Raw genomic sequence first — 26,434 nt, 5'->3', positions numbered from 1 at the left:
AACATAATAGTTTTGTTTTTAATTGCGAACAGTTACTATTTTTAAGCTCTGATAGTTCTGCTGTATGTCATTTACAAAGCTTAAAATGACTATTTATACCTTTAATTCGATATAGTATGCATCGGTTTTACAGTCTTGGCACAGAACATAGCAACAAATGCACTTTCATCAAGTGTCATCTAAGTGCCTTTCTGCTGTCAACAACGAGGCTGCGTGGATCATTTTTTTGGCGGCGGACTTTGACGCAATTATGAAAAGGAAAATACGGCTTGACTTGGATGTCTGCTTGAACAAGCTGGCATGGATCTCGGCAGGTGAGGGGAGAAACAGCAAAGGGCAACCTCCCACACTCTAATCTCACAACAGTCGTCACTTGGGTAAAGAACATCCCAAATAAGATGATCAACAAATCATTTCAATTTTAAACAAATTGGCCGAGTCTGAAGATGACTACCCACGGAAGACTATCGAGGATGTTTGAGCAACTGATGAGGAGATAGAAGAGAATGCCCGCTCTTAAATAAGAAGATACTTTAAGTAGTTAAGCACTAAAATAGCCAATTGCTTGTGGTATAGTGGCGCAATATTTGTTTTTTAGTTAATTCAGTACTAAAGTAGATGATTATTTAAGGTACTAAAGTAATGGATTATTTGAGCGGGTAATTCATTAAATACCAGACATTTTTGGACTTTCCTTTAGCCAAACACATGATAAAACCTTTGAACAAAATATATGCATCTAAGTACCTTTGTATTCTGTCTTGCTTTTTACCTAAGCCTTTTCATCAATGGTATTTCACATCAAAGGGAAAACAAGAAAAGAAAGACTAGAAAAAGCTGAAATTTCACCCAGATGGTGACAACTTGTCATTGTTCAACACCGAAGCCTGTAGTTTTTCATCCTTTGGCTAAAATGTAGAATGTAAGAGATTTTGTCCAAAAAACGGACACAATCCTGCACTCGGAATTAGGCTTCGGAAGTCTTATTTTTATCATGGCTTTTGAATCGAACAAAGCCACATGGGGGTAAATGTTTAGACTTTCCTACTGTCACAAAGCCATCGTAAACCACACGTGAGCACGATGTCGGAATGTTCTCTCAATCAAGCGCCTGTTAAAGCTGACAGCTGCCACGGCGTCTTCTTGCGCGAATCCATCTGCCGAGACGTGAAACCCGACAAGCGTTGGCTAACGCGAGCCGGCACGCGTACATTCAACCGGGACAAATTGCGCAACATATGATCAAACGCAAGGTGTGAAATTTCTTCGCTCTCCGCCACCGAGCTAATTATCATGGCACATTAATTTTCAGAAGCCCGAAAGCCTTCGCGGGGTTCGGTGTGCAATGCGGGGCCGCGTGTTTATTTCCGTAAAAGCGAGACGAGTCGCAAAACAAAAGCTGCGCGGGCGAGCGAGAGACAGAAAGAGAGAATAGTTGCTTTGCAACTCGGCAACTGGGAGTGCTTCGATTTTGCACAGCAGATTATATCATAAATGTGGGAAATGCTAATTGGCCACAATGTTGTTGGCTGCCCAATATGCTGTGACGTGTCGTGAGCGTAACGGTATGGACGGCCATGAATTCATTATGCTCTCAGGAGAAGGAAACGATGCCAAAAAGTTTGACTTGGACTATCAATTTGATTTATTGCAGCCTTTACGCAAATATATACCATTATAAGAGTGGTGAGCCACCAGAGCCAAAAAGGCCTTCGCTGCTGGCCTAACATAACCTGACATCATCATAATTATAATCAAAGTCAATTTGAGTTTACAAATGCACGCACTGGGCTGACAACCGCACGCTCGCCGGGGTGAAAATGGCCGCCGCGCATTTTTCGGTTGCCCGGCCCTTCAAAACAAGAGTTCTCTACAGTATAAAATGCAATGCAAGAACAAAGTTTATCTGACAAAACGGGGGCAAAAAGGGGCAGAACGATAGTACATTACTTTACAGTACACTACGTATGGAGTAATATATTTATTTTATTCATTATTTATTCAATTTTTAGTTATTATCTGTATGGTGTTCCGACTTACACTGAAATTCCGGTTAAACCGCGTCTGAAGAATGGATCCACGTCGTAAGTCGAGGACCCCCTGTATATATATTTAGAAAAAATACATTTGAAATTGACTTTTATTAAAGTAATTTTAATTCTTATAGTTTATTATAGTTATGATAGCCCACCGCTATATATAAAATTTACACATCACAAACTTTTATAAAGAGCTTATTCAATTCATACATCATTTGTGATAAGGTTTAAAAAAACATGTTGTTATTTTCAGTTCTATTTCATAGTTGTTTGATAAAATGACATGTAAATACATTTACTTTATCGGTAAATAAATAAATTCCCGCAGATAAGCCGCACTAAACTATAAACTGCAGAGTCATCAAATGCCATCAAACAAAATGAGAAAGATGTGTGGTTTATAGTCTGAAAAATCAAGTACTTTGGTATGGCTTTCGGACTCATCATTGAAATGGATGCTACGAATTCTGTATTTAAATGTGAACATTTGCCATGATTTTAAAGCAATTTGTCATAGTGTAGCGCTTTTCTGAATGAAATTTGTCATCTGACTAACTAACTAAATGTGCTTTTTTTGGTCATAGCAGTAAGGCTTAGGCCATATCCATGTCCCACACTCGTTCATAAAATCAAAGTGAAATTTGTCATGGCTTGATGCTAGAGTAGCTAGCCCACTCGCGCGGGCGCTTCTTTGTGCCGCCACACTGAATCGCAAAGGTTTCGTCTCTGCGGACGTGTTGACAAAGCCTTCATTTATGATGGATTCCCAGCCGGGGCCTGCACTGCCCCCCGTGTGATCGAGAAGCCTTGTACCAAACAGGCTTGCCAGTCCCATTTCATCGCCGACCTATATTCATTTAGTTCTGCGGATTTGTACACGCCGCTATCTGGCCGGCCAAATCCGGCGTGACATGAGGGAGCAGTGTGTCCGCTCGCAAGAGGAGGTAGACGGGCCCATAATCCCGCTCTTTCTTTTCCCCAAGAAAGCTCAATCTACCAGCGAGCGCCAGGTCTCGTATGGCGGCAATAAATCGAATTAAATAAACCCATTAGTAACGGCGTGCACTTCCTCACCTCGGTCGTGCTACGCTTTCACGCTAACTACGCCCTTTTACGAGGATGCGGCTTTTGGACCACTGCTGCCACACACACACACACACACACACACACACACACACAAAAACATGACCTTGGTCCAGAAGAAAAGCCAGCGTGTTCCCACTCATTACGCCAATCAATTAGGACGGCCGCCTCGTTGCGCACAGCGTGTTTAAAGGGAAAATGTTTGCCCGGGGGAAAAGTCGATTCATACTTGGGCTACTCCTGCCTTGTACACAAAAAACAAACTGGAGTTCGATTAGAAAGCAAATGAAATGAGTGTTACCTTCTATCTAACCATTTTTCTTCCGTTTTCTGCAACCGCCGGTGCCTGCCCTAGCCATCTTCAAACAGTAGGTGGGGGAAACCTTAGACTGATTGCCAGCCAATCGCAGGGCCCACAATGACGAAAAACCATTCACACTCCCAATGACACCAAAGGACAATTTAGAGTGCCCAATATACCTACCATTTGTGGAACGTGGGAGGAAGCCAGGGTGCCGGAAGAGAACCCACACGGGCATGGGGAGAACATGCAAACTCCACACAGGAAAACTTGATCCGGGTTCAAACCTGGGACCTCTGAACTGTGAAGAAAGCCTTTGTGGTGAAAGCCTTTACCTTCATAAGCTTGTGTAACAAAACGTGACAAACTTTACGCAAACTTTATACTTTTACTTGTTTTCAGAAGAAGACTAACATTCAACCACTCCTCCGCTGCGCTGCAGTTACCCTTCTAACAATCCAAAATTGAAGTCATCAGTGATAATTACAGTAATTCCTCCAAAACAAGACGCTCTTGTGTATAAAACGCACCCTTAGTTTTGGGGTCAAATTCTGGTGTTTTCCACGTTACTGTGTTCTGTATCATACGCAACAACACTTCGGCGACAATATAAAAACGATAGCAAAAGAGAATAAATGTCATCCTTTGTAAACTGTCCTATTTTCTTGCGTTCGTATTTTCTTATGTGTAAGTTATTTAGTTGTTGCGTGTTAAGTGAAGTGTGTTTCAGATTTCCCACATTGTAAGCGGCCACTGAATGCCTCGCCAGTGTTAAATGAGCTCAAACCAGTAGTTATTCCTTTTCCTCGCGAGGCGATTTGAGTTTCGCAATCAGGAAATGAGCTATTGGTTGGCATCACGGACTGAGGATTACAGTATACAGTACGATATATAGGTATACAGTCTACAGTAAACACAGCTTCAAATTCAAATAATCAACATTGAGACCTTTTGTTGAATCTGATATTTTTTTTAACTATTTGATGTGTTGACAGAAGAAAAATACAGTATTATTCTGTTATCTATCTGAACACCTTTAGAAGAGGGATTGTTTATGGTCATTTAGGACTGTAGTGGTTTTTGTTTGTTTTTTTAAACACAGTCATTGCTCAATAAATACAGATGCATTATAATCAGGGATGTTGTGAATTATTGATGTACGTACTTAACATAATCTTTTCAATCATTCCACTCAAACATTCTTTGGAGGAAATAATACATAGTGTGAGTTTGGACCTTGTGGTTGTTGTTGTAGTTGTTGTTGTAAAAACTGTTTGTTGCAACAACAACAAAAATCCTTTATTTGTCAAATTTTATTTGTATAATTGGAACAGGGGTTTAAAAAAAAAATCTGTTAAAAAAAATACAATGTTTTTTTCAACATTTTTATAATTGGGACCATTTATGGTCTGGAAGGGTTTATGTTGACCAAATGTTTAGCCTCTCAAGCTCAAATTAATTTTAGTACATTTTCTAAATGTCTCATGAAATATTAATGTGGAATAGTTTGGTATGTCACTTCATTGTTGCAAATCTGTAACGTCTGCCCGGAAAGAGCGAAGGGGCCTCAAAGGTTAAGATTGTTTTCTGTGCTGTTCATCTTTTGTTATTACAGTTATTATTATTTTTTTTTTGCATTGTTGTCGTCAAGTATTTGAAGGTTCATTGTTCAATTCCACCACCTGTTGTTTGTTTGTTCGTCAGACTGCAGTGGAAGGTCACCATTTATTATCTATGTGTGCTTCTTTTATTGTCAAGTATGTTTATGCTACTTGCTAATGCATTGTGGCTTACTTGAACAGCAGTTGGCTTTGGGTTAAATACATGCATTTTTTTTCAACTCGTGCAATAACACGACATAATTAGCAAAAGCTTTTGAATTCCATCATTGGTCCCAATTTGAAGTTATGAGGCGGACGGCGTCTGTGCCTCGCCATTACCAAAGCAAATTATGCTCAGCAGTAACATTAGAGAGATTGATTTTAAAATTTCACACTGCGTTGCCGCTGCTGAGAAAAAGCAAATTTGGAGGTCAATGACTCGAGATCGTCGGGCCGCTTGTTAGCGGATTGTACAAACACGGGCAAACGCTATTGAACGATAGCAATTTGCAATGATGTCATCCTAAAAAAGAAAGCAGACAATAAACAACAGACGGAAGGGAGCGATGCCTCCTTGTGCCCTCAAGCGTTATTTGTACTCAAAGTGCTACCGGTTTCTCCTCTTCGGAAGCACAATTCAATATTGATTTAATTGTACGTGGGCGGCTAGTGAATTATTGATATGCGCGTATATGAAAATGCCCTCCAGGGAGGACTTGTCTCGGTGCACAACAAGCTGGTGGATGGCGCAACTCCTGACTAACTTTCCAATTAATAAGCAGAAACCTTGAGGAGCAGTCTTTGTTCTGAAAATCTGCTTCATTCCATCATTTCATTTGCACCACGCTTTTTGGTTGCTCCCATCATTGATCATTCATTGATTTAAAAAAATGCTGACTTGTCATGTCACCACAATGGCCTTGCATGGATTTGGCCCGATTTACGCACTGCGTAACGTAATCCCCCGAATATAAAACTCACCAGTGTATAGGACGCACCCTAAATTTTGAGGTCAGATTTTGGTATTTTCTGTGTTACCATGTTAAAATAGTTTGGCAACAATGTAAGAACTACAGTGATCCCTTGCTTTTTGCGGTCAATATAAAAATCAGATTTTTAAGTTACCGTTTATAGGAAGCACTATACTATTGGCCCTACTTTGCTAGAAGAATGTATGTTTTATATTTAGGGAATTACAGTAATCTCAGATGGTGGGTTGATCCCTTTTGGATTTAATTCAGTTTATTTTTTACGTTTAACCTGAATAAAAGTACACTCGAAAACCACAGTTAGATCAAAAACAACTCAAATTTGGTTAAACATGAAAACCTTTGGACTTCCCATCGTACGAATTTAATCAGATCTGCGGGATCGTTAGTCGAAATCGCCATATGGTGGGCAATAGAAACCTATGGTAATTAGCTAATGCTTGAAAAAACCCCAGGTAAAAACATCAAAATGAGATATACACGTTAAAAACTGTTAAGAAATTGTAAAGTAAGTGCTACTGTTATATAATATACACAAATAATATTAAATAACACCATAAATAAAAATTATATAAAGGAAAAATTTTATTTACCTTTCGAGTGATGTGACTTGAGCTTGTTATGGCCACTTCCCAGGTCAGGGTAGCCTAGCCTAGCCTAGCCTAGCCTAGCCTAACCTTCATATTTTTTGATTATCTCCAGCTTCGTTTCCATACAAGTCATCTTCTTCCTTGTACCTTTAACATCACGAGCAATCTTGGGACCCATGGATAACCAATTAATACTGGAATGACGCACTGAAATGCACATTAAATAAGATATTGTAAGGACTCACACGAGATCAAGTCTTTAGCATGTCGGCATCGGTGACACCGTGACAACTTCTTAGTGATACCATGACACTGACCAATAGCAGACCAGCATCTTACTGACGAGTAGCAGAACAGGCAGTTTGATGCGAAAAGAAAATAAGAGCATTTACCTAAAAACGTCTGAAGAGGGAGGCAAATAAACCATAAACACAGCCAACCTCACAGGTCATGACAGTTCATGCAGGCTCGTGGCGAACATGCAAACCCCACACAGGGAGGCTGAAGCAAGATGGATTTGAACTCGGGACTCTGACGTGCTAACCACTTTTCCACCACGACACCCAGCATGGTGGCAATGAAGAGAATTCGTGTAAACCTTGCAACTATGGAAAGTTTATTTGTGTTTTACTGTACATCCACATTTTTATTTTTTAATTTCTAAGAAAATAGAGACTTCAAACTAACCCTTCCAAGCTAACCCTTACCCTAACCAGGTTTGCGCACCCAAAAATGAGTGGAAAACAGCTTACAGATCCGACAAAAATTGTGCTCCCCGAGTTTTAAATACAATCTCTTGAAATCCTCCAGTCCATATCACAGAAATTCCCAACCCGTCACGCCCAGCATCCATCACCCCATTAGTAAACGAGCGCTCTTCAAAGCGCGCGTCCGTCTCGCTGTATGTATGCCGCCTGTGGGCCGCCGTTGACGGCAGCGGAGTACATGGCCTCACGCTGCGCTAAAGCTAGTCCAACGGAACACCCCGCGGTGATGTTGGGGGAGAGAGCGGAGCATGAATATGTAAACAACATAAAGCCACCAAGAACTTGAAAGGCGACGGGCGGCAACAGACTCGGCAGCCAATGGGATTGTCAGATTCTTTTGTGGGGCTGCTCACGAGGGCGTAAACACAAGAATTAGCTCGCGCCTCTTGAGTCCTTGGAGCTGCAATTGAATGGAGTTGCCATGAACAATGAGCGCAAGATGCATTTTTTTTTTTTGTACTAAATAGTCTCCAAGCACCTTGACAATTAAACCCATTGTCCTCGGGCTGCTACTTTTGTAGCACTTCATTTTTGACAAGGACAGTCCATCTTGTGTGACAAACCAAAAAAAAAACGTTCTTAATCAGTGGTTGATTCATTGTATTTAAAATCACCGTCGGGATTTTTAGAACTCTTGATTTCATGCTAGTGCCAGCGAGTGTTATCAAAGCCCGATGCCCTCTAAAAGAGTGGTTCTCAAATGTGGGGACATGTACCTCTAAGGGCAGTGCTTATTATCTCTAAAAATTCTATACGTAAAGTAGTATAAATAAACTTCCAATCGCTACTTTCAACAACTACTTTTTTACAGCGTTCATACCAGTGGTCCCCAACTGCCGTTACCGAGATCAACTGGTAACGGGCCGCATGGGCCGCACTCGAAATAATGAGCTATTTCTGTTTTATGTATTATCTGAGTCTAAATTTTTTTTTTTGAAAAACATTTAATTTTGAAAACTGGCCAGTTTCTTTTGGATTCGTTTCGCTGACTTGCGTGCCAAAATTTCACTCGTAATTAAGTTAAATGAGTAAGAAACAGACGTCATTGGGAAGAAAGAAAATGTCCCATCAATTGACAGGTGACGAGCCTACAACTTTCAAGAAAAAGAAAGCTAATGACCTCTCGGAAAGGACTTTCAACGGTCTTTCATCCAAAAGGTCCCTCAAAATGACAAGGTATGAATTCTTTACCTTTTTGTTACCCAACCAGATGAGTTCGCAAATGGCGACAGCCTTAAAAGTATTTTTGAGGGTCCTGACAACCCATCTGTGTGAAGAGACAAACAAGCTGAGGGCTCATCAAATTGATCTGTCCGCTCCCCGATTTTCTATCTTTCTGATATCGAACCGGATGAGCTCGCAAATGGCAGCAGCCTCAAAAGTTTTTTTCAAGTCTCCCAATGGTCCATCTGTGTGAACACAGAAGCTGAGGGCTCATTAATGGTGAGTTCATATTTTATATGCACTTCATATTCACCCCCCAGGAGGACCTGTCCCACTATTTTGAGAAGGAAAGCTTTGAAATCCTGTGCGGTGTTTTTTTACCAGCCACCAGAACTGGACGCTATGAAAGTATTGGTTTTGAGTGTGAAGTGCTATTTTGCGCGCCTTTCCACCACTAGACACAAGCAGGTGTGTTATCTTTGTGTTGGTGCAGTATTCTAACAATCCAAGTGTGTTCTTGTTATGTTGTAGCTGTAGACTGTGTTAAAGTCATGATATTGCTGCAAATTTGAAAAGTTTTCACGTAACATTTTTCTATGACAATAACCTGCGGCTTATAGTCCACTATGCACTGTGAAAATATATTTTCTGTTAAAATTTTTGTTGATGCGATTTATAATCCGGTGTGCCTTATCGTCTGAAAACTAGAGTAATGGCTTATAATACAGTGACAAGAACAGTACAGCTTTCTTTTCAAATTAAGGGCGAATAAATTGGAAAATGAAGCAACTTATTGCTTAATTGTGTGACTCATTTTCAAATTGTTGTATGCCTTTATTTTGTTAAGTTTTATACAGATACACACTGTTATTATTGACATAATTGTCTTGTGAATGAATCAGAAATAAAAGAAATGAAAAATATAACACTACACATGCACTTACAAAGATTAATAAATTGCTTCCAAACCTTTGTCGCATCACTCTAAAATTGACATTAAAAGCTATTAAAAATGAGTTTACTGCAAACTTTTCATCATCGCAATTACCATGTTATTTGGGGCTGTAAGTCACAACTTTTTTCTCATGATTTGATCCCTGCGACTTATAGTCCAGTGCGTTTATCTACAGGTTTTTATTTGTTTGTTTGCTAACCATCAGGAGACGATTCACTGGTAAAGTATATATATATATATATATATATATATATATATATATATATATATATATATATATATATATATATATATATATATATATATATATATATATATATATATATATATATATATATATAAATATAATAGTATTGATTTTAAGTTTGAAATGCTATTTAACTCACAGCTGAATTCTGTAGGTGTTATGTTCAACATATCCAGTATCTGATTTTATTACCTGCAGATTATAGTCCAGTGTGTTTTATCTGTGGCAAACATTGTTTTTGTTTTTTGTTTTTTTTTTGCTCTTGCGGCTTATATATCGGTGCGGCTTGTACTGTTGTACATTTTTGAATAACTATATTATAAAATTTTGAATTTTTTAAACAATGTTTGTACTATTTTCTCTGTTTTATCGTTTTGTTCTCTGTGGGGCTTTGATCAGCATTTTTTTCCAAATTTGTCGTCATGATGGACAAAGCCATACGGACATGCAATGGGACATATTCTACCAGCGCCCGGTCCCTCGGCCTATTACTCAAGTAGTCAGCTCACGGACAGACCTCGGAAGCATATTCCCACCAGTGACTGTATCTTGGCGCCGACGCTGCTCCTGTCATTTTTTTTCTCTTCCTCCTGAACAAATGCATGAGCTTGCGTCATGAGACAGCATCCCCCGCAGCCAATACGTTGCATGTGGAGATGTGGGGAGAAAATTGGAATCTTGACAAGTGTGATGGGCACATGCATTTGTCCCGGGGTAGACTTATTTGCCTAGACGTGCCCGCCGTCATTTCTGCCTCCATCGAATCCAAATGACGTCAGCGTATATTTTTGGTGTTTTCCGTATGGACGCTACGCGATTTGACACATGAGACCAGCGTTACTTTCTTATGCGCTCCTTTTGACGGGCGCAGACATGAAGTAAATTTGAGCCTCGATGGAAAATTACAACCCACGGCTACTACGCTAATAGAGGAGTGGGATAAAAATAAATAAAGTCACTTGAAAGCATCCGAGTGTGACTGGCGGAGTGAGAGTAGAATGGCGCATCAATTGGGAACGCCACCAAAAAAGGAAATTGGCGATACCCGCTAAACTACCCTTTAAAAAAGAAAAAAAATCCCCATCAGTATGCAAAAAGGGGCGAGAGGGTTTTATTGCTCATTCCAGCAGCACAAAAGATCAAACCCATTCAACCCCAAAAACTTCAAGCTTTGTTGGGTCAAAGCAAAACGCCAGTAGAGATGAAACTATGAAAATTTCACATTGCCATTATTGATCATAAGCAATTTATCAATGTAAATCTAGGTAAATCTAAATAATAATAATGCATTTAATTTTGAATATCTTCAAATTTGCAGAATAAAAAGCATCCATGTGTCCAGTTCTTTTCTCCTGAATTGTGTATGATACTTTATGGGATTTCCCAGTATAATTTCCAAATGAACATAAATGAATGAAGATTCAAAACGGACCTACAAAAAAGATTCAAGATACAAGCTAAAACCTCTGCTCTTTTTCCATAACTGTATTAGTTTTAAAAATCATGTTTCCACACAGCGTGTTCTTGCGCTCTGCGCAATTTTCATTTTAGTAAGCTATTAAAACTAGGTTTTATCAAATTACTTTGCTTTTAAAGCACTTTAAGGCTGAACCTGCTTTCAAATGTTACTCTTGTTTACAGTCTGCCATAAATTTAACTACTGACAATTTTATCCTATTCTTTGTCTTTTTTTTTGACAAGGAGAAGCTTCAACAGGATTCGTTTGCAAGAAAAAAAAACATTGTGATTATTGTTCCAAAAAAAGGACAATTACCCAAGATCGACTGATTTGCTGTTTTAACAATAGTTAGCAGTTCCAAAGTCACAATTTAGGATCTGAAACAAATCACCACCCTATTACTACTCAAAGTTACAACAGCAGTCCTGAAATTGCTCACTTATTGAAAACAATGTTTTAAATATGGAAAAAAAAAAGAAAAGTTGGCTACTAGATAACATTGCTTAGTTTTTCATTTAGTTTCTATGAACCAACTAATTCAAAGCATCAATACAATTTATTCTAATTTGAATGTATACACAGTTTATATATATATATATATATATATATATATATATATATATATATATATATATATATATATATATATATATATATATATATATATATATATACATACATCATAAAGGTTTTGTAAATCCTTCCATCCATTGGATGGAAACGATCCGAGTGACAAAGCACCAACAGATGCGCCAGAAAGAACACGACAGCGCCACTTGCCAACCACTGCACTTAAAGAGATGGAGCGTAATCCAGGCGGCAATTAAATGTCCTTCACAACACACATTCGGCCAAGCATTTTCTTCATGCGTGTAATTTGTGCAAGAGGAGGGTTGCTAAGCACCCGTGTCTGCCTAACTAGTGAGAAAACTGCCCTCTTTTTACTTTCAAGATTGAATCAGTTCATCAAGCAATAACTCCACCAAATTTTGGTGGTGCGTTTCCATTTTTGGCGGGGTTTTTTTTCAAATATCGAAGTACAATAGCTTTAGTAAAATATTAAGAGCGCTAGCAGATGATATAGCTCATAATGATACCGGTGACGTCAGGCAAAAGTTCTTTCAGATTGGACAGGTCAGGTTCTTTCTGATTGGGCAGAATTTGCGACATTACTGCCGCCTAGCGACTTGGCATGCTTGTACACGCATGACGACGAGGGGGAGTCTATGCGGATTTAAATTAGCCGGTTACATGTAGACAAGGCCTCAGTTAATCTTCTAACAGTTACTTATTTGTGCCTTATTTGGCATAGTCTGATTTTTGGCACCGCCTCTGGCCGCTATTGACAGTGCATTTTGTGGTGGCAAAGGACGCAAACATTTTGCATCGATAATCATACTCATTTACATTTAATTAATGTATTGCATTGAAAGGAATATCATTTGTAATTCAGTTGTGTGCTTGATCTTAATGTATGACTTCCTGTTGAGTTTTAAGCATGGACCCTTGAGACTTTTTCATGTGTTTTATTCTGATAGACATGTTCACTCACTTTATTTTCATTGGTGAAACTGGTATCGGGAGCTAGTTCATTCTGATTGTTCATGGAAATTGGCTTCCTATTGAAAATTGGGTGTGTACACTTGAAACTTCTTCGGGTGTCCTTTTCTGGCATTTCCCCCTTTTCTTGTGTGAATTGGTAATTGACAGATCGTGTATTGAAATACGTAACAAACAACCCTAAAAATATGCGTTCATTGCAAACCAGGCCTACACAAAAGAAAACAAACAGTAGTAACCAGTAATCAAGTTTGGTCAACTACAGGCTTGATTCTAATTAGACTTTTGTCCACTGCTTATATAACCGCAGCTCTCTGTGAAACTGCAGTCAAAGGGATGGGAAGGGATAAATGTAGTTACTGTATGAAGTTTATTAATTTAAAATATAAGTAAATATGTGTACTGCAGTAACATTTGTCTGAAAAATGTCAAGTATGAATACTTTTGGCGTTAAAAAAAAAAGCAGGTACCCACATACACATGCATGAAAATTGCATTGCAATGGGGTTTCGCCATTACCCCACTTACCATGAAAAATATATTTTATTGTAATTTATGAAGTATTTTGGTATTTTTTAAATGACTAATTCAGAAGCCTAGCATTTAGCAATGAAGACACAAAATACTTGTTTCTAAAAATGACAGTAGACACATTGAATGTGAAGGGATGGTTTGGGATTCAGGTTTATTTTTCAAGTCAAGTAAAATCCGCTCATTAGAAAATAGTGTTGGATTCACAAATTATTTTTGAGCTTCACATGAGGCTTGGAGTGGTTTGTGCCTCCTCAAACGGTCTCATCTTGGCCGTCGCTACCTTTTTTGGAGTGTTTTATTTTTTTGAGCTCTCATGGACTCTTTCTCCTGTGTGTTTTGGGATTAATTAGCAATGTAGCTCTATCTTTACTATGCACAGAGGACTTTCAGCCAACTGGCACTTGGAACGTTGGACGAGCCGAGCCGGCATCGTGAGAATTTCTGCTCATCTGCTCTCCTGAGCATGACTCAACCTCGCTTCACCTATCTGTGTAGCAGAATTGATAAATTAAAAAAAAAAAAGATATGACTCTGGCCAATTTGCATGCACCGCGTGCTATGCGCAGCAAAGTTCCATTTTGCATGCAAGTGACGCGCGGGGCCTAATTTTCATTTGCGGCAGATCTCCTCGGATCACCTTCAGCAGTCCTCCCGTCTCAGAAGAAGAGGGAGAAGAAGAATCAGTGGGTGTTTTGACACCCCGACATAACTTCCGCAATGTCGGATTATCCCCATTCAGTCGCATCCCGCTGGAAAATCATGTGTGACCACGCGGCATAATAGGCAGCGAGGTTTCCCATCCGACGGCGCCAAAGCGCACGCCTTCTTCTGTTCGCCTTTTCAATGGCTGAGGATATGCGCGGTGAAAATAGAATGAAAGTCATTAAGGAATCGGACATATCCTCCAACATCCTCGCAGTCATTCACAGGCAAATTGCAGTTTAAGGTTTAGCTTGAATATTTCAAACGGCGTCGGCAGTCAAGGACGTTCGACAACAGTGGAAGTTTTCACCGTTCGTAATATCGTATACGGCGGGTAAATCAGGCGACGGCGAACCAGAACAAAAGCGCTAGCGAGGTTTGCGAGCTCTAATATCTCTGTGTTATTAAAATGACATTTTAACCCTCCAGTGTAATAAAAGCCGAGGGGCCGTGCCTATAAATCTCTCTTAGCCCAAGCGGCTCCTTGGGGGCTGCATGGCGGCGTTGAGAAATGACTCATCGATAGCTTCCTGCTCCGCGGCGATTAGTTCCAAAATACATTGTTTTCATTCCAGCGCACTACTTTTTTATTGGTAATAGTACAGAGGATACTTTTATTGCCATTGGTTCAGACTTTGAAACTGTTTTACAGTCCTCTCAATTAGGTAAAAAAAAAAAAAAAAAAAGATAATTAGCTGACACCAATTTTGGCATTGAGATTTGGCATTTTGGAAATTATGCTCACTTTAAAGGGATAGTATGTTGATTTAGACCGTTTTTCGTTACGGACAGCAGGAGGTGCTGCACGTGCTGCATTTACCACTTTCCGTAGCAATAACAAAGATGGCCGCCACCACAGAATTGCCACCCTTCATGTAATACAATTTAATGATAACTAGACCTATGATTATATTTAAGACATACTTTTGGTCATTAAGAACACATGTTTTTGCTAGTTTTTGAAATTTACAATCATTTAATTTATTCCTTTTTAAAGAAAAACGGTCTAAATCTTACACATCGTCCCTTTACATTTTAGGTGAACTTTAGAAGAGATTCTGCTTGCGCTGTGAAAACGTTTCAACATCCCATTTTCTTTGAAGTAGGTTTGAAAACAAAGATAACAAAAAGGTTCAAATTCAACTCATTTTAAAAAATTAGAGAACTTTATTTGTATTCATTGCATTCTGAATGCCCTGTGCCCCTTAACATTTTGTTTGAAATTTACAGCTAATATGTCTTGTGAAAAATGCATTAAAAACTAATTTACAAAAGGCCAACAAATGTATGTACTTGACACCAAAACTTTACTTTCCTTTTTACTGAAAATTAATGTTGGCTCCAAATATCACTGATCGACCTCCTTGTCTACTAATAATCATTATGGGCCATGAAAAAAATATATGTATATAGATAGTATTCTCTGATCCCTCACTTATGCCGGGATCGTCAATTATTCAGTGAATGCTGTAAGTGCATACTTACACTGAGTTCCTTCGTGCGTTTGCATTCGTGGTGTCTGACAACAGGTATTCCGAAGAAGCTTCTTTTGTTGTTCGCCCTATTGTTGCAACAGTGAATGACGCAGTAGTACCTTTCACGCGATCTCTTCAGCTTTTGTGTTTGCTCACTGCACCTGGCAAGTGTTTTTTGCCCCATAATATGGCCGCCGGATGGGGTTTGTGACATCTTGAGAATAATCTCTCTCTCTCTCTCTCTCTCTCTCTCTCTCTCTCTCTCTCTCTCTGTATATATATATATATATATATATATATATATATATATATATGTATGTATATGTATATATATATATGTATTGTCCATATTCAAATGGTCATCTGCTGCTGCCGCACTAATCTCCGCTGTAGTTGATTTTAATAAAAAATTATTTTGCCCCAGATTGTCTCCTCCTATAGACTGGCGTTTTTGGTGGATTTGGGGGTTAAAAAAAAAAAAAAAAAACACAATTTTCGGGTAAAAAATACTCTGTAATGTTCTGCATTACTCACATTTGTACCTAGTAAAATATTACTACAGTGGGCCCTGGTTTATGAGATTAATGTGTTCCGCGGTTGGGATCGTAAAGCAAATTCGCCGTATGGCGGGTAATCCAAACCTATGTTAATTAGCTAATGCGTGTAAAACCCCAGGTAAAAACATAAAAAATGTACATATTAAAAATTGGTATCAAAAAAGTATGGTAAATGCGGTAAATACATTACATTTGTAATGCATTACTCCCAACACTGGTTTTGAGCATCTTCATCTTTTTCTTCTTAAGCATTCTGACGTTCAGGCATTTCAGGGAACAAGTTATGGCATCGTCAAGGTCTTGCGCCATCTTTCTGGCCCGACGTGAAAACATTTCCTCGCAGCGCGGCGGCTCGCGTTCAAGCGTGAAAAAAAACTGAGATATCCAGCGATATCGCCGTTCATTCACGCCAACGCTGTCAGTCAATTGTAAAAGAGCGGAACAGAGCATGCTTGCGAAGGGTCAGGAGGCGGGTGCCTGGGTGACAGCCAGGTGATGGATCCCAAGAGCTGAAGCTCTAAATCCAGTGTTTATCCCTGGCTTAGCTCTACTCCGCCTGACCTGGGCGGCTTCACTCGCGCGGGGACCTGGTGACCCCACATCAGCGGGCCCCCAGATTTCCCATGAGTGGTCGCTCGCCATCAATTCCAGCTGGACCCGCGCGCTCCGAAATGTTTTCTCCGTGTGTTCCCCCCGACACGGACGGAATCTGCCGCCGCCTGATAAGACGACGCCAGGGCTCGCAGGGATGCCCTGGCTGCCGTCATGGAATTCCATTTTGAATTTAGCAGCGTGCCACCACAACTGACTAAACCCTGCTCTCCTCCGACTCCATTGTGTTTCCCCAGCATTGTGGCACTCCAATTGGCACTCCACTGCGATTTTGGTGTTGTGTTTGTGATGTTTTTTTTTTTTTTTTTTTTTGGGGGGGGGGGGGGGGGGGGGGATACTCGATAGCAGTATCTGGAAAATAAAAAATAGTTCCCAAAAAAAATTACACTTTACACCGGGTGGTCATGTATCTCATAGTTAAAGGAACTCTTGAAATTTGACTGTCAGACGGCTTGCTTTTGATCACTCATTAGCACCCCCTAGTTTGAAAAAGTTTTAAAAAAATTATGAATAAAAAGAGTTCCCAATACCAGTTACACTAATCGACACATAAATGGGTGAAAAAGTCAGAACAGGATACAAAAAAATCTCAAGTTTAAAGGATGATGGACACCACATGTTTATACTATCATTTTAAAAGTAGTATTTTTCGGGCTCTTCTTAAATGTAAGGCTTTTGAACTGGTATTAATAAAATAAATACTCAAATATACTGTGGCCCTGAAATGCAAATCACACACAAAAAAAAAGTAAACTAAAAAGGTTATCGCAAACAAAAAACAAAATCGCCTTTCCAAGAGAGAAGCAAACAAGGAAACAGAAGCAAACATGAAAAAAGAAGCAAACAAGAAAAAGGATGCCAACAAAAAAGAGAGAAAACAAGAAAAAAGAGAAAAAACAAGAAAATAGAAGCAAACAAGAAAAAAGAAGCAAACAAGAAAAAAGATGCAATCAAGAAAAAGGAAGCGAACAAGAAAAAAACACAAACAAGAAAAAGGAAGCAAGCAAGAAAAAGATGCAAACAAGTCAAAGATGCAAACAAGAAAAAAGACGCAAACATGAAAAAAGACACAAGCAAGAAAAAAAGAAGCTTAAAAGAAATAAGAAGTAAACAAGAAAGCCGCAACAGAGAGCGTCACGATTTTGATAAGAGCAATGACGTTTGAGTCACTGGTAGCGCTCATTTTTAAAAGGAGAGGAAAAAAAAAACTATCACAGACTTGACAATGTCCTGCTCATAGTTGAACGTTGTTCAGATCCAATGAAGTAGCCCCCTATGGTCCAATCAGCACCAAACCAATCACCAAACCAAGCACTTCCGATACTTTACTTCCAGTAAAGTTCTTTTGCTCCTTTATATTGTTTGCTTCCTTTTTCTTTGACTAATGACTTCATGACTAATTTTCAGCAGGAAGTCAGCCATTTTGATATCCCGCTCTCATACAGAACCTCTTGAAAATTTAAACTGTTTCACATATGCCCTCATTCAATCACGGACAATTATTTTAATGTTTTTGGAGGGTCCTGACATTCAATCCCAGGTAATTATATATTTTCTGCAATTATATCATTTTTTCCAAGTGTTTGGCTGAAGTAGTGTCTAAAAATTCCACTGCTTTAGGTTTTAATTATTAAAGTAATCAATTACAATATGAGTCAATGTATTGACAAGCAACAAGCATTTTTTGTGATCAACCATTTTTATGAATAGTTTTTACTGGTATGATTTTCAAAACTAGGTAAATGTGTGACGATCACACTTGAAATTAATTTGACTCTTGAAACTAGAAGTACAATTTGGAGCAAAACTAAAATGGGTTTGACACCCCAGCTTTAGGTACTAAGCGATTATTTTCATAGTTAGCAAAAGGAAGTAAAAGTAATCAATAAGGACACCTAATCAATCAAGATTACTTCATGGTTAATTAGAAGTATAAGGTTCTTAATTTGCCAACCGTTTGTACACCTTTTTTTATCCAAACACTAGAAAAGACAATATGAATTCCCAGACTGAAAAAACAAGCAAAGATACATACAAAGAACATAAAAATACGTCTTTGGGATTGAATGGGTGAATTTTACACACACACCAGTAAATGTCGTTAAAACAAAAAAAAAGGTATTTTTGCAGATTTCAGGACACTCGGAAAAGTCATAAAATCTCGGATTGAAAGAATCAAATCGGTGCTAAATTTAATACGAGGGTTAAAGACTTGTTAATGTAAACTTGCCTTGTAACGGCATTTGAACCCAGAAGCACAATCCGTGTGATAAGCACTCTCATGATGCCATTCCGTTTTACTTATCGCAGACGTCCAAATGCAGAGCAGGTGTTGACGGCGGGAATTTACGAGGAGTTCTTCTGAAGAGCGCCAATGTCAAATGGTTGCAAACATCTGTAACCCATCGTAATTCGGCGTCCGTTAAGTGCACATTAGCCCGGGTGTCAGCAGGCTTGGAGATGCGCGTGAAAATGCATTATTCACAAACAAGCAGTAACACCGTCTGCATAAATTATCGTTGTCGGTGACTCATACGAGAGCGTAACTTTTTCTCTTCGATGATTCAATCCACCGTAGGACTCGCATTGATCATTACAACAAGAGATGCTTGCAAATTCGTCCCTTCTTGAATGCACCATGATAGTAGAGCAACTTGTGACGATGAAGAGCTTTTCACTCTAAATGAAGCTCTTCACCTTCAGTTCAACAAAGTTGCTTGTCCCCAAATTACCAAGAGATTAAAAAAAAATTTCAGTGAAGAATTGACTAAAATATTTGTCAAAATTAATTTTAAAGATGATACCCATAATATATGATTGTGTTTGAATATTAATATCGAATATTTATAAAATAAGGATACAATACAAGGGGGACTATTTTTACAAAAAAAAAAAAAAGAATCAGTTTGACCTAGCAACACATTACCTTGTTCACACATGCCTGATAGAGAAAACTGAGCATTTCTATTAATTCACACTGCAATGTCTGGTCTCTTATATTGTTACAATGTAAAATATATAAGCTTAACTTAAAGATAGTATCATTTTATTCATATTCATGGCATAAACATATTTTTATGTGAATATTTACAACAGCTAGGGCCTTACTCTATTACTTGAATAGATATTCTTTGATGTAGGATGTAGGAATGGAATGCCTCTGTAAATCAAGGACATTTTTATGCAGTTTATTTTTACCAATAATAATTGGGCGACACATGTTATACATATATTATATAATGTACTGCACATATAATATATAAATATATAATATATAGGTAATTAAGTAATATATGAGTGCATGAGTAATAGAATACATAATAAAACATAATAAATATAGAAATAACAAGAATTAAAATAACATCAAATAATAATAATAATAATCAAATAATAATAACAACATTAATAATAACATTCACCTGAGGCTGATAGTTGATTGTCGCTTATCTGCTGTTTTTTTCCCACCGGTCAAGAATTATGGAACAAGTTTATGGAACAACTATGAAATAGAACTGAGAAGATGTGAATCAATATATATATATATATATATATATATATATATATATATATATATATATATATATATATATATATATATATATATATATATATATATATATATATATATATATATATATATATATATATATACATTTGATTCACATCTTCTTCTCATCTTCTTCACATCTTATATATATATATATATATATATATATATATATATATATATATATATATATATATATATATATATATATATATATATATATATATATATATATATATATATATATACACACACACACAGTATATCCTACAATACAGTATATAAACCGTACAGACAGTACCTGTTAACCAAATTGTGCAAAAACGAAATGAACTTGTAGTTGAATGGAGGCCCTTGAAGGGATTTGTTCATTTGATGGGCCCTAAAAGTCACATGTATTTATGTAAGCGTGTCACGCTGTGATTGTTACGGGCCTCTTTTTGAAAAGCGGCCGAGGTGAATTGTGGTGCCAAACGCATGTCAGCACAGGAAGACCAAACTCAAGCAGCAGCAATCTGGCTTGAACCAGTAAACTCATATAAATAAATAAAAACAAGCTGTTCTCGACAACTCATTGACTCTTTTTGCAACAGAAAAATAAATCAAATGTTCAATTCTCACTGTCAGACATCATCATAAAAGCATGAGCGGCGTCCGAGCGAGCCGTGACTCGATTGACCACGGGTGAACCTACAAATTGATTTTTTATTTATTCTTTTTTTTTCTCCGCTGGTAAGCACAGCGATGATGTACAGACTTCTTTTCTGGCTAATAAAGCTGCATGCAGTCAGTGGGAATGTCAGAAGCAGCGGCAGCCGCGAGGCTGATGAAAGGCGGCGCAAACGCGCGCGCACATACACAGACACGGAAAAACACACCAATCCGAAAAGCTTTTGGCCCAAGTTGAGAAAATACTGTACAGGATGTCAAAAGCTCATGTGTAACATTTTCTGAAAAAAAAGGTTTTTACTGAGCCCCTATCTTATTTTAGTCATGACACAAGTAACTGCCTTTTTTTTTCTTTTAGTGTGTGCACTATGGCCACCTGGGGGCAGTATAACAGAATGTACATGGAGCTTGTCACAGATTCTCAGTAATGTACAGTAACTTCACAGAGCTTGTTACGGATTCTCAGTAATGTACAGTAACTTCACAGAGGATAAAGAATATATGCAAGTGAATAATGTCATTGTTCCTCTAGATGCGCTGACTACGTTGCATCTACGTTGCGTTGACTACATGTGCTGCCCCCAGCATTTGTTTTCAAAAATAAGGTAAAGAATATATACATGAGTATTTTCATATTGTGATTCTACATGTGCTGCTCCAGTATTTGTGTTCTAATAGCCATTGCATAAAGGGTTGTAAAAGTGGTTCTGGACATTTTTTCAATCGAGTAACCTATGTGATTTCTTTGTTTTGTTTCTTATTTTAACCTTCTCAACGGGCGCAAAGCTTTTTCATGGCTGACTCTATACAAAGTTGGTGTGCCTTTCATGATTTGCTAAAGCACTGAACTAGAATTTGTTGCATTAACTCCAGGCCTGTTTTATTAAGGAACTCTGAAAGAAAGATTGGTTAACATCAGCTATTTCATTTCTGGATCATCTGCCCTGAAAATTGCATCACTAATGGCAGTGTGCGCATATATAAAACCAAACAAAACAAATGCATACAACGTGCATAATTTTGCATCATGTTCCAATGAATTTGCTCTTAATTTGAAAGGAAGAATGTATAGTTCCACAGAAAAGTTAGCCTCCGAAGTTCCCTAACGAATCCCAATTTGAGAGACTTATAAAACTGTGACAGATGCCATTCTTTCGCCCATCTATGGCGTTTTGAAAAGTTTGTTAGCATCAGACTTAAGGCACGAGTTATGTGGTTGTTTTAACTACACAAAGTGTAATTCTTTTCATTTGATTTTCAGATTTACAGTAAACTTCAAATAAGTATGGCAATAAACAGCTTGGAGCCTTTTGAAAAAATTGCCACAATCTGCCAAATTGCTCCTTGTACAAAGTAGAAGGCTAAACGACCTACAAGCTGGGGATTGTATTTTGCATTGGCAGTATTTTAACACCAAGCTTACAATTTTGTCAAATACACTCATCGATCCACGCATGTGGTGCGTGCGACTAACATTGAAGAGCTCGAATTGCCAAAAGGGCAGATGACGAAAGATGAACGTGGTTACTTTCTCTCACACCTTTGAATCAATGCAAAAAGAGAAATGCTTTTATATATGGTTGAGGGATTATGACTCAAGAAAAATTAATTGTGCAATCGTCGCAGCCTGTTCTCAAAATGTCACCTAAATGCATTCTGTAGTCCATACTCTACTTTAGTTTATCTGTGTGTGTGCAAGCAGGTGGGTGTTATGTGCAGTTCAAGTTCATCACTGAATGTGCAGCAATGCATCTTTCCGCTTCTTATCACATCAAGCAAGAGCTGCAGCGGACATAAAGGAACTCGCTTTGTTTCAAAGGAGACGCCGACCATTCCTTGTAAAAACCTGCTCTCATGATGCTGTCGGACAAAATAAATAAATAATTTAAAAAAGCCTTATGTGTACAATGGTGGCAGCCTCTTTATTTTGGAGACATTCCACGATTGCCTGAATTGTGACTGCCACATTTATGATGCTGTCTAAAATGTAGTATCAGGACTACAGAAGGAGTCTATTTCTATCCCCGCATTGTACCACAGAGGACTAATTATCCAGTGTCCAAAATTGCGGAGGTATGTTGGAGGACTATCATGTATAGTGCAGCCTACACAAACGTATCCCTTAGGGCTAATTACTGGAGTTCAGGTGATCTATTTGTATCTTTTCCATGGGCCAGAAATACTCTACGTATTATAATTGTGAAGTGTCACAGCCTATTTACAAGACAGAGTACCGTTTTCACTCATGCACCATATTGGACTTATCCAAGGAAACGGTAACCTTTCCCAGCCAAGAATGCTCCCGAATTGTAAAAGGCAAGTGTCAAAGCACAACTTTTCAAAGTGCCACCCTGGTGAGAAGATAACATAGCCCGTGCGGTGCAATCAACAGTAATGTGCCCCTTTGGGTTAATTATGTGAATCCAAGGTAACTTTGTCAAGGGCTGGTGTAAAAATACAAAGAATGATGAGGCACTGCACCCCTAAGTGTATCAGGGTGCACTAATCCAGGTGTTCTCAAATGGGGAGTATCACTATCCCTGGGGGCAAGTCAAGGGATTTTGGTGGGGAAATTTTCTAAGGGTTTCTGCAGGGCTCAGCAAATCTTGAATGCTTTTTAATGCAGTGATAGGAACCGTATGATTTCTTTTCAAATTAAGTGGTAGTTCATGGCAACACAAAGCAACATTTTCTTGAATTGTGTTTTAGTCACTGCTTTGCAAAACATTGTTTTGTCTTTGTTTTGTCGATTCATATAGATACACATTGACATTAGTGATGGAATTTTCCAGCAGGTGAGGTGAGTTTGAAATAATGTTAGGTGAGATTTATCTTCTAGAAATGGAAGATGGAAAAATGGAAGAATCGTCATTAAAGGAATAGCACATTTCTCTTTTCACAGGAATAGTACATTTCTCTTTTCAGATTAAGAGAAAATGAACTGGAACATCAAGCATCATATTCCTCATTTGTTCACTCTTTTGCAAAAGAGCGTAAAATGTTATTTTGCTTGTCGGATCAGAAATTTTTCAGGGCATCGCCTTAGCGACAGATATTGTACCCAACAATGTATGGCCTGCACTAATTTACCTTTAGGGCTAATTATTGGATTCCAAATTTACTGTTCCAAAACTGAAAAAAATAAGAGCTTCTGGCTACCGCCCGAGTGACAAAACATTGTCCATGCAGATCCCCCAGCTCTAAAATGTCACCTGTCAGTTCTTCAGGTACCAATGTCACATACTCCAAAATGTAAGTTCCCTTTAGGAGTTTTTGATCCCCGAGATAAATTTGTCTCAGGGGTATGCTCCCAAAGTGCAAAACAGGGTCCCACCATTGTATGACAAAACATCATACCCCTAAAACTACAAATTTAGGACAAGTCTTAGGACCAGGCATAACAAGTCCAAGAATGTCCCCTAAATCAAAAAAGTCAAGTTTGCCCTGGAAACGTGCGAGCTACACTTTTGTAATGCTTTGGACTATTATTGGACTTCAATATAACTTTGTCCAAGTGGTATGTTCCCAAGGTGTAAAACCTTTTCAGGGCACCGCCCTAGTGACAAGTAACCGTACCCCTTCCGCAAAAGTCTACAATAATGTACCCCTTGGGGCTCATTACCCGACTCCAGTGTAACTCTTCGAACCATGCCCGTGCAAACTAGGAACAGTTTTGTGCCAACCGCCACAGTCTAAAAAAATGACCCCGTACTTTCATCTGAAGAGAACAGTCAGACTGTTTCTCCTGTAAAGTACACCACGGGAAACCATGTAAAGCAGGGATGTCCAAACTTTGTCCTCCGGGTCCGGTATCCTGCATGTTTTCAAGGTTTCTTCCTGACGCACCTGATTCTGATGAATCCTGACCATTTGAATCAGGTGTAAAAGGGAAGAAGACCTTAAAAACATGCAGGATACCGGCCCCCGGGGACCAAGTTTTTCACACCTCTAAGGTAGCGTATCCCTTCAGTCGCAAGGCTCAAGAGTCGTGGGTATGACTCACCTATACCAGTCCAGACCCTTCTCGTAGTTCCTGTCGAAGAAGTGCGGCTCGTTCCCGACGGCCCGAACGTCGGGGTGCACCCTGAGCGCCTCCAGCAGGGCTCGGGTGCCCCCTTTCTTTACCCCGATGATGATGGCTTGCGGCAGCTTCTTCTCGCCGTAATCCGAGGTGCAATTGACCCGCAGCTCGCCCTCCGTGGCCTCCCCGAGGCGGGTGGGCTCGGTGGCGGACGCCCGCCGGGTCCCGCTCCACGCATGATCTTCCCGACCCTCCTCCCGCTCCACGATGGAGACCACCGTGCTCTTGCGGCCCAAGTGAGCCTCGGCCAAGCCCGTGGAGGCAGAGTAAAGTTGGTCCCTGACCAGCGTGGTCTCCTCGGTGCTGGCCGAGCGAGCCTGGTAGGCAAAGTTGTCTTGCAGCGGGAACTGTAACGAGTTGTAGCAGCTCATCAAGCTGTAGAACAAGTAGGTGACTGACAGGGAGAGGGTGAACATGAACAAGATCTTCCGGGGCACTTTAGAGGCGACAGTGCCGGACCAGAATGCCATCTCTGACAGCGGGGATCCTCTCAGGGAAGTGGCCAGACATGTTTCCTCTGCAGGTCTTGCATGGACCAAAAAAAAAAAAGAGGAAATCAGCAAGAATCAGTCCCCGCCGCAGCTCCTGCTGTTTAAAAAAAGAAAGCGATGCGTGAAGCCGGACCCAGCCGAGCCAAACGCGCCGAATTGCATATTTATAAGGGGGGAGACGGAGGGGGGATCGTTAAAATTCCAAGTCCCCCCCTCTGTTTTTCCCCCCTTCCTCTCTCTTTGAGGATCGATTAGTTGACGCTTGACAGACAATGTCAGAATTTATCGGCGGAAACTTGCGAGGTTCCGTCGGGGCTGGCGTCCTTCCAAATGAGAGCGTGGACGCACGCTCGCAAAGAAAGAGAAAAAGAGAGAGAGAGCCAAGAAGTGATGCCGCTCAAGTGCGCATCTCATCCATACGCCACCGAACAGCTGATCCGCGCAATAATCTCATCATTGTAATCATCCTTTCTCCAACACTTGGGAAGGGGGTGGGACAAAAAAAAAAAAAAAAGTCATAAGAGGAGGTGCCAAACATCCACTCTTTTTCGCGGCCGAAGCATCTGCGGACTCGCGCGCAATCCGCGGCTTCAGCTCACTCGCTCACCCCTCGCTCACGCGTGTGTTAACACGCCTTCATTTTTACTTGTAGGAGGGGGGGGAAGGGGGATCACACCCCTAGTACCCCCGTGTTGTACCCATGACGTCAATTTCATTAAGATCCTCACCCATCTCCCCTCAATAAAAGTCGAGAGCAGATTATTCTTGATATATATTTTTTTAAGCACCTTCACATGATTGTGCACAAAAGCTCGTGTCTGCACCCTGCTGGTGTCCCATTGAAGCACTTGAACGCACCGGCGCAACAGTTCTGCGTGCACAGCGGGCACACTCAGTTTCTTGCAGTGCTGCTCAAACGGGGCTACGTATGCCCATGGGGTATATGAAGACACTTACTGTGAAAATTTAACAGCATTCCTACAGGCTTCAGTAAATCTAATTCTATACTTT

At 39.5% G+C, this 26,434-nt stretch overlaps 1 protein-coding gene across 1 annotated transcript in view; it reads right to left on the bottom strand.

Moving 5' to 3' along the window:
• hs3st4 (heparan sulfate (glucosamine) 3-O-sulfotransferase 4) overlaps positions 1 to 25,992 on the bottom strand; it is a 112,027-nt gene extending 86,035 nt beyond the window's left edge. The window contains exon 1 of the mRNA XM_088437622.1: positions 24,855 to 25,992. Coding sequence (XP_088293748.1) covers positions 24,855 to 25,402 — 548 coding nt within the window. The 5' untranslated portion in view covers positions 25,403 to 25,992. The remainder of the gene's footprint in view (positions 1 to 24,854) is intronic.
• Positions 25,993 to 26,434: the final 442 nt, after the last annotated feature.

This window comes from Hippichthys cyanospilos, chromosome 16 (assembly GCF_059441005.1).
Source record: "Hippichthys cyanospilos isolate Australia breed blue-spotted pipefish chromosome 16, RoL_Hcya_1.0, whole genome shotgun sequence".
Taxonomy (NCBI): Eukaryota; Metazoa; Chordata; class Actinopteri; order Syngnathiformes; family Syngnathidae; genus Hippichthys; species Hippichthys cyanospilos.
Note: the sequence above shows the minus strand (reverse complement) of the source record. Positions and strands in the feature narration are given on the sequence as shown.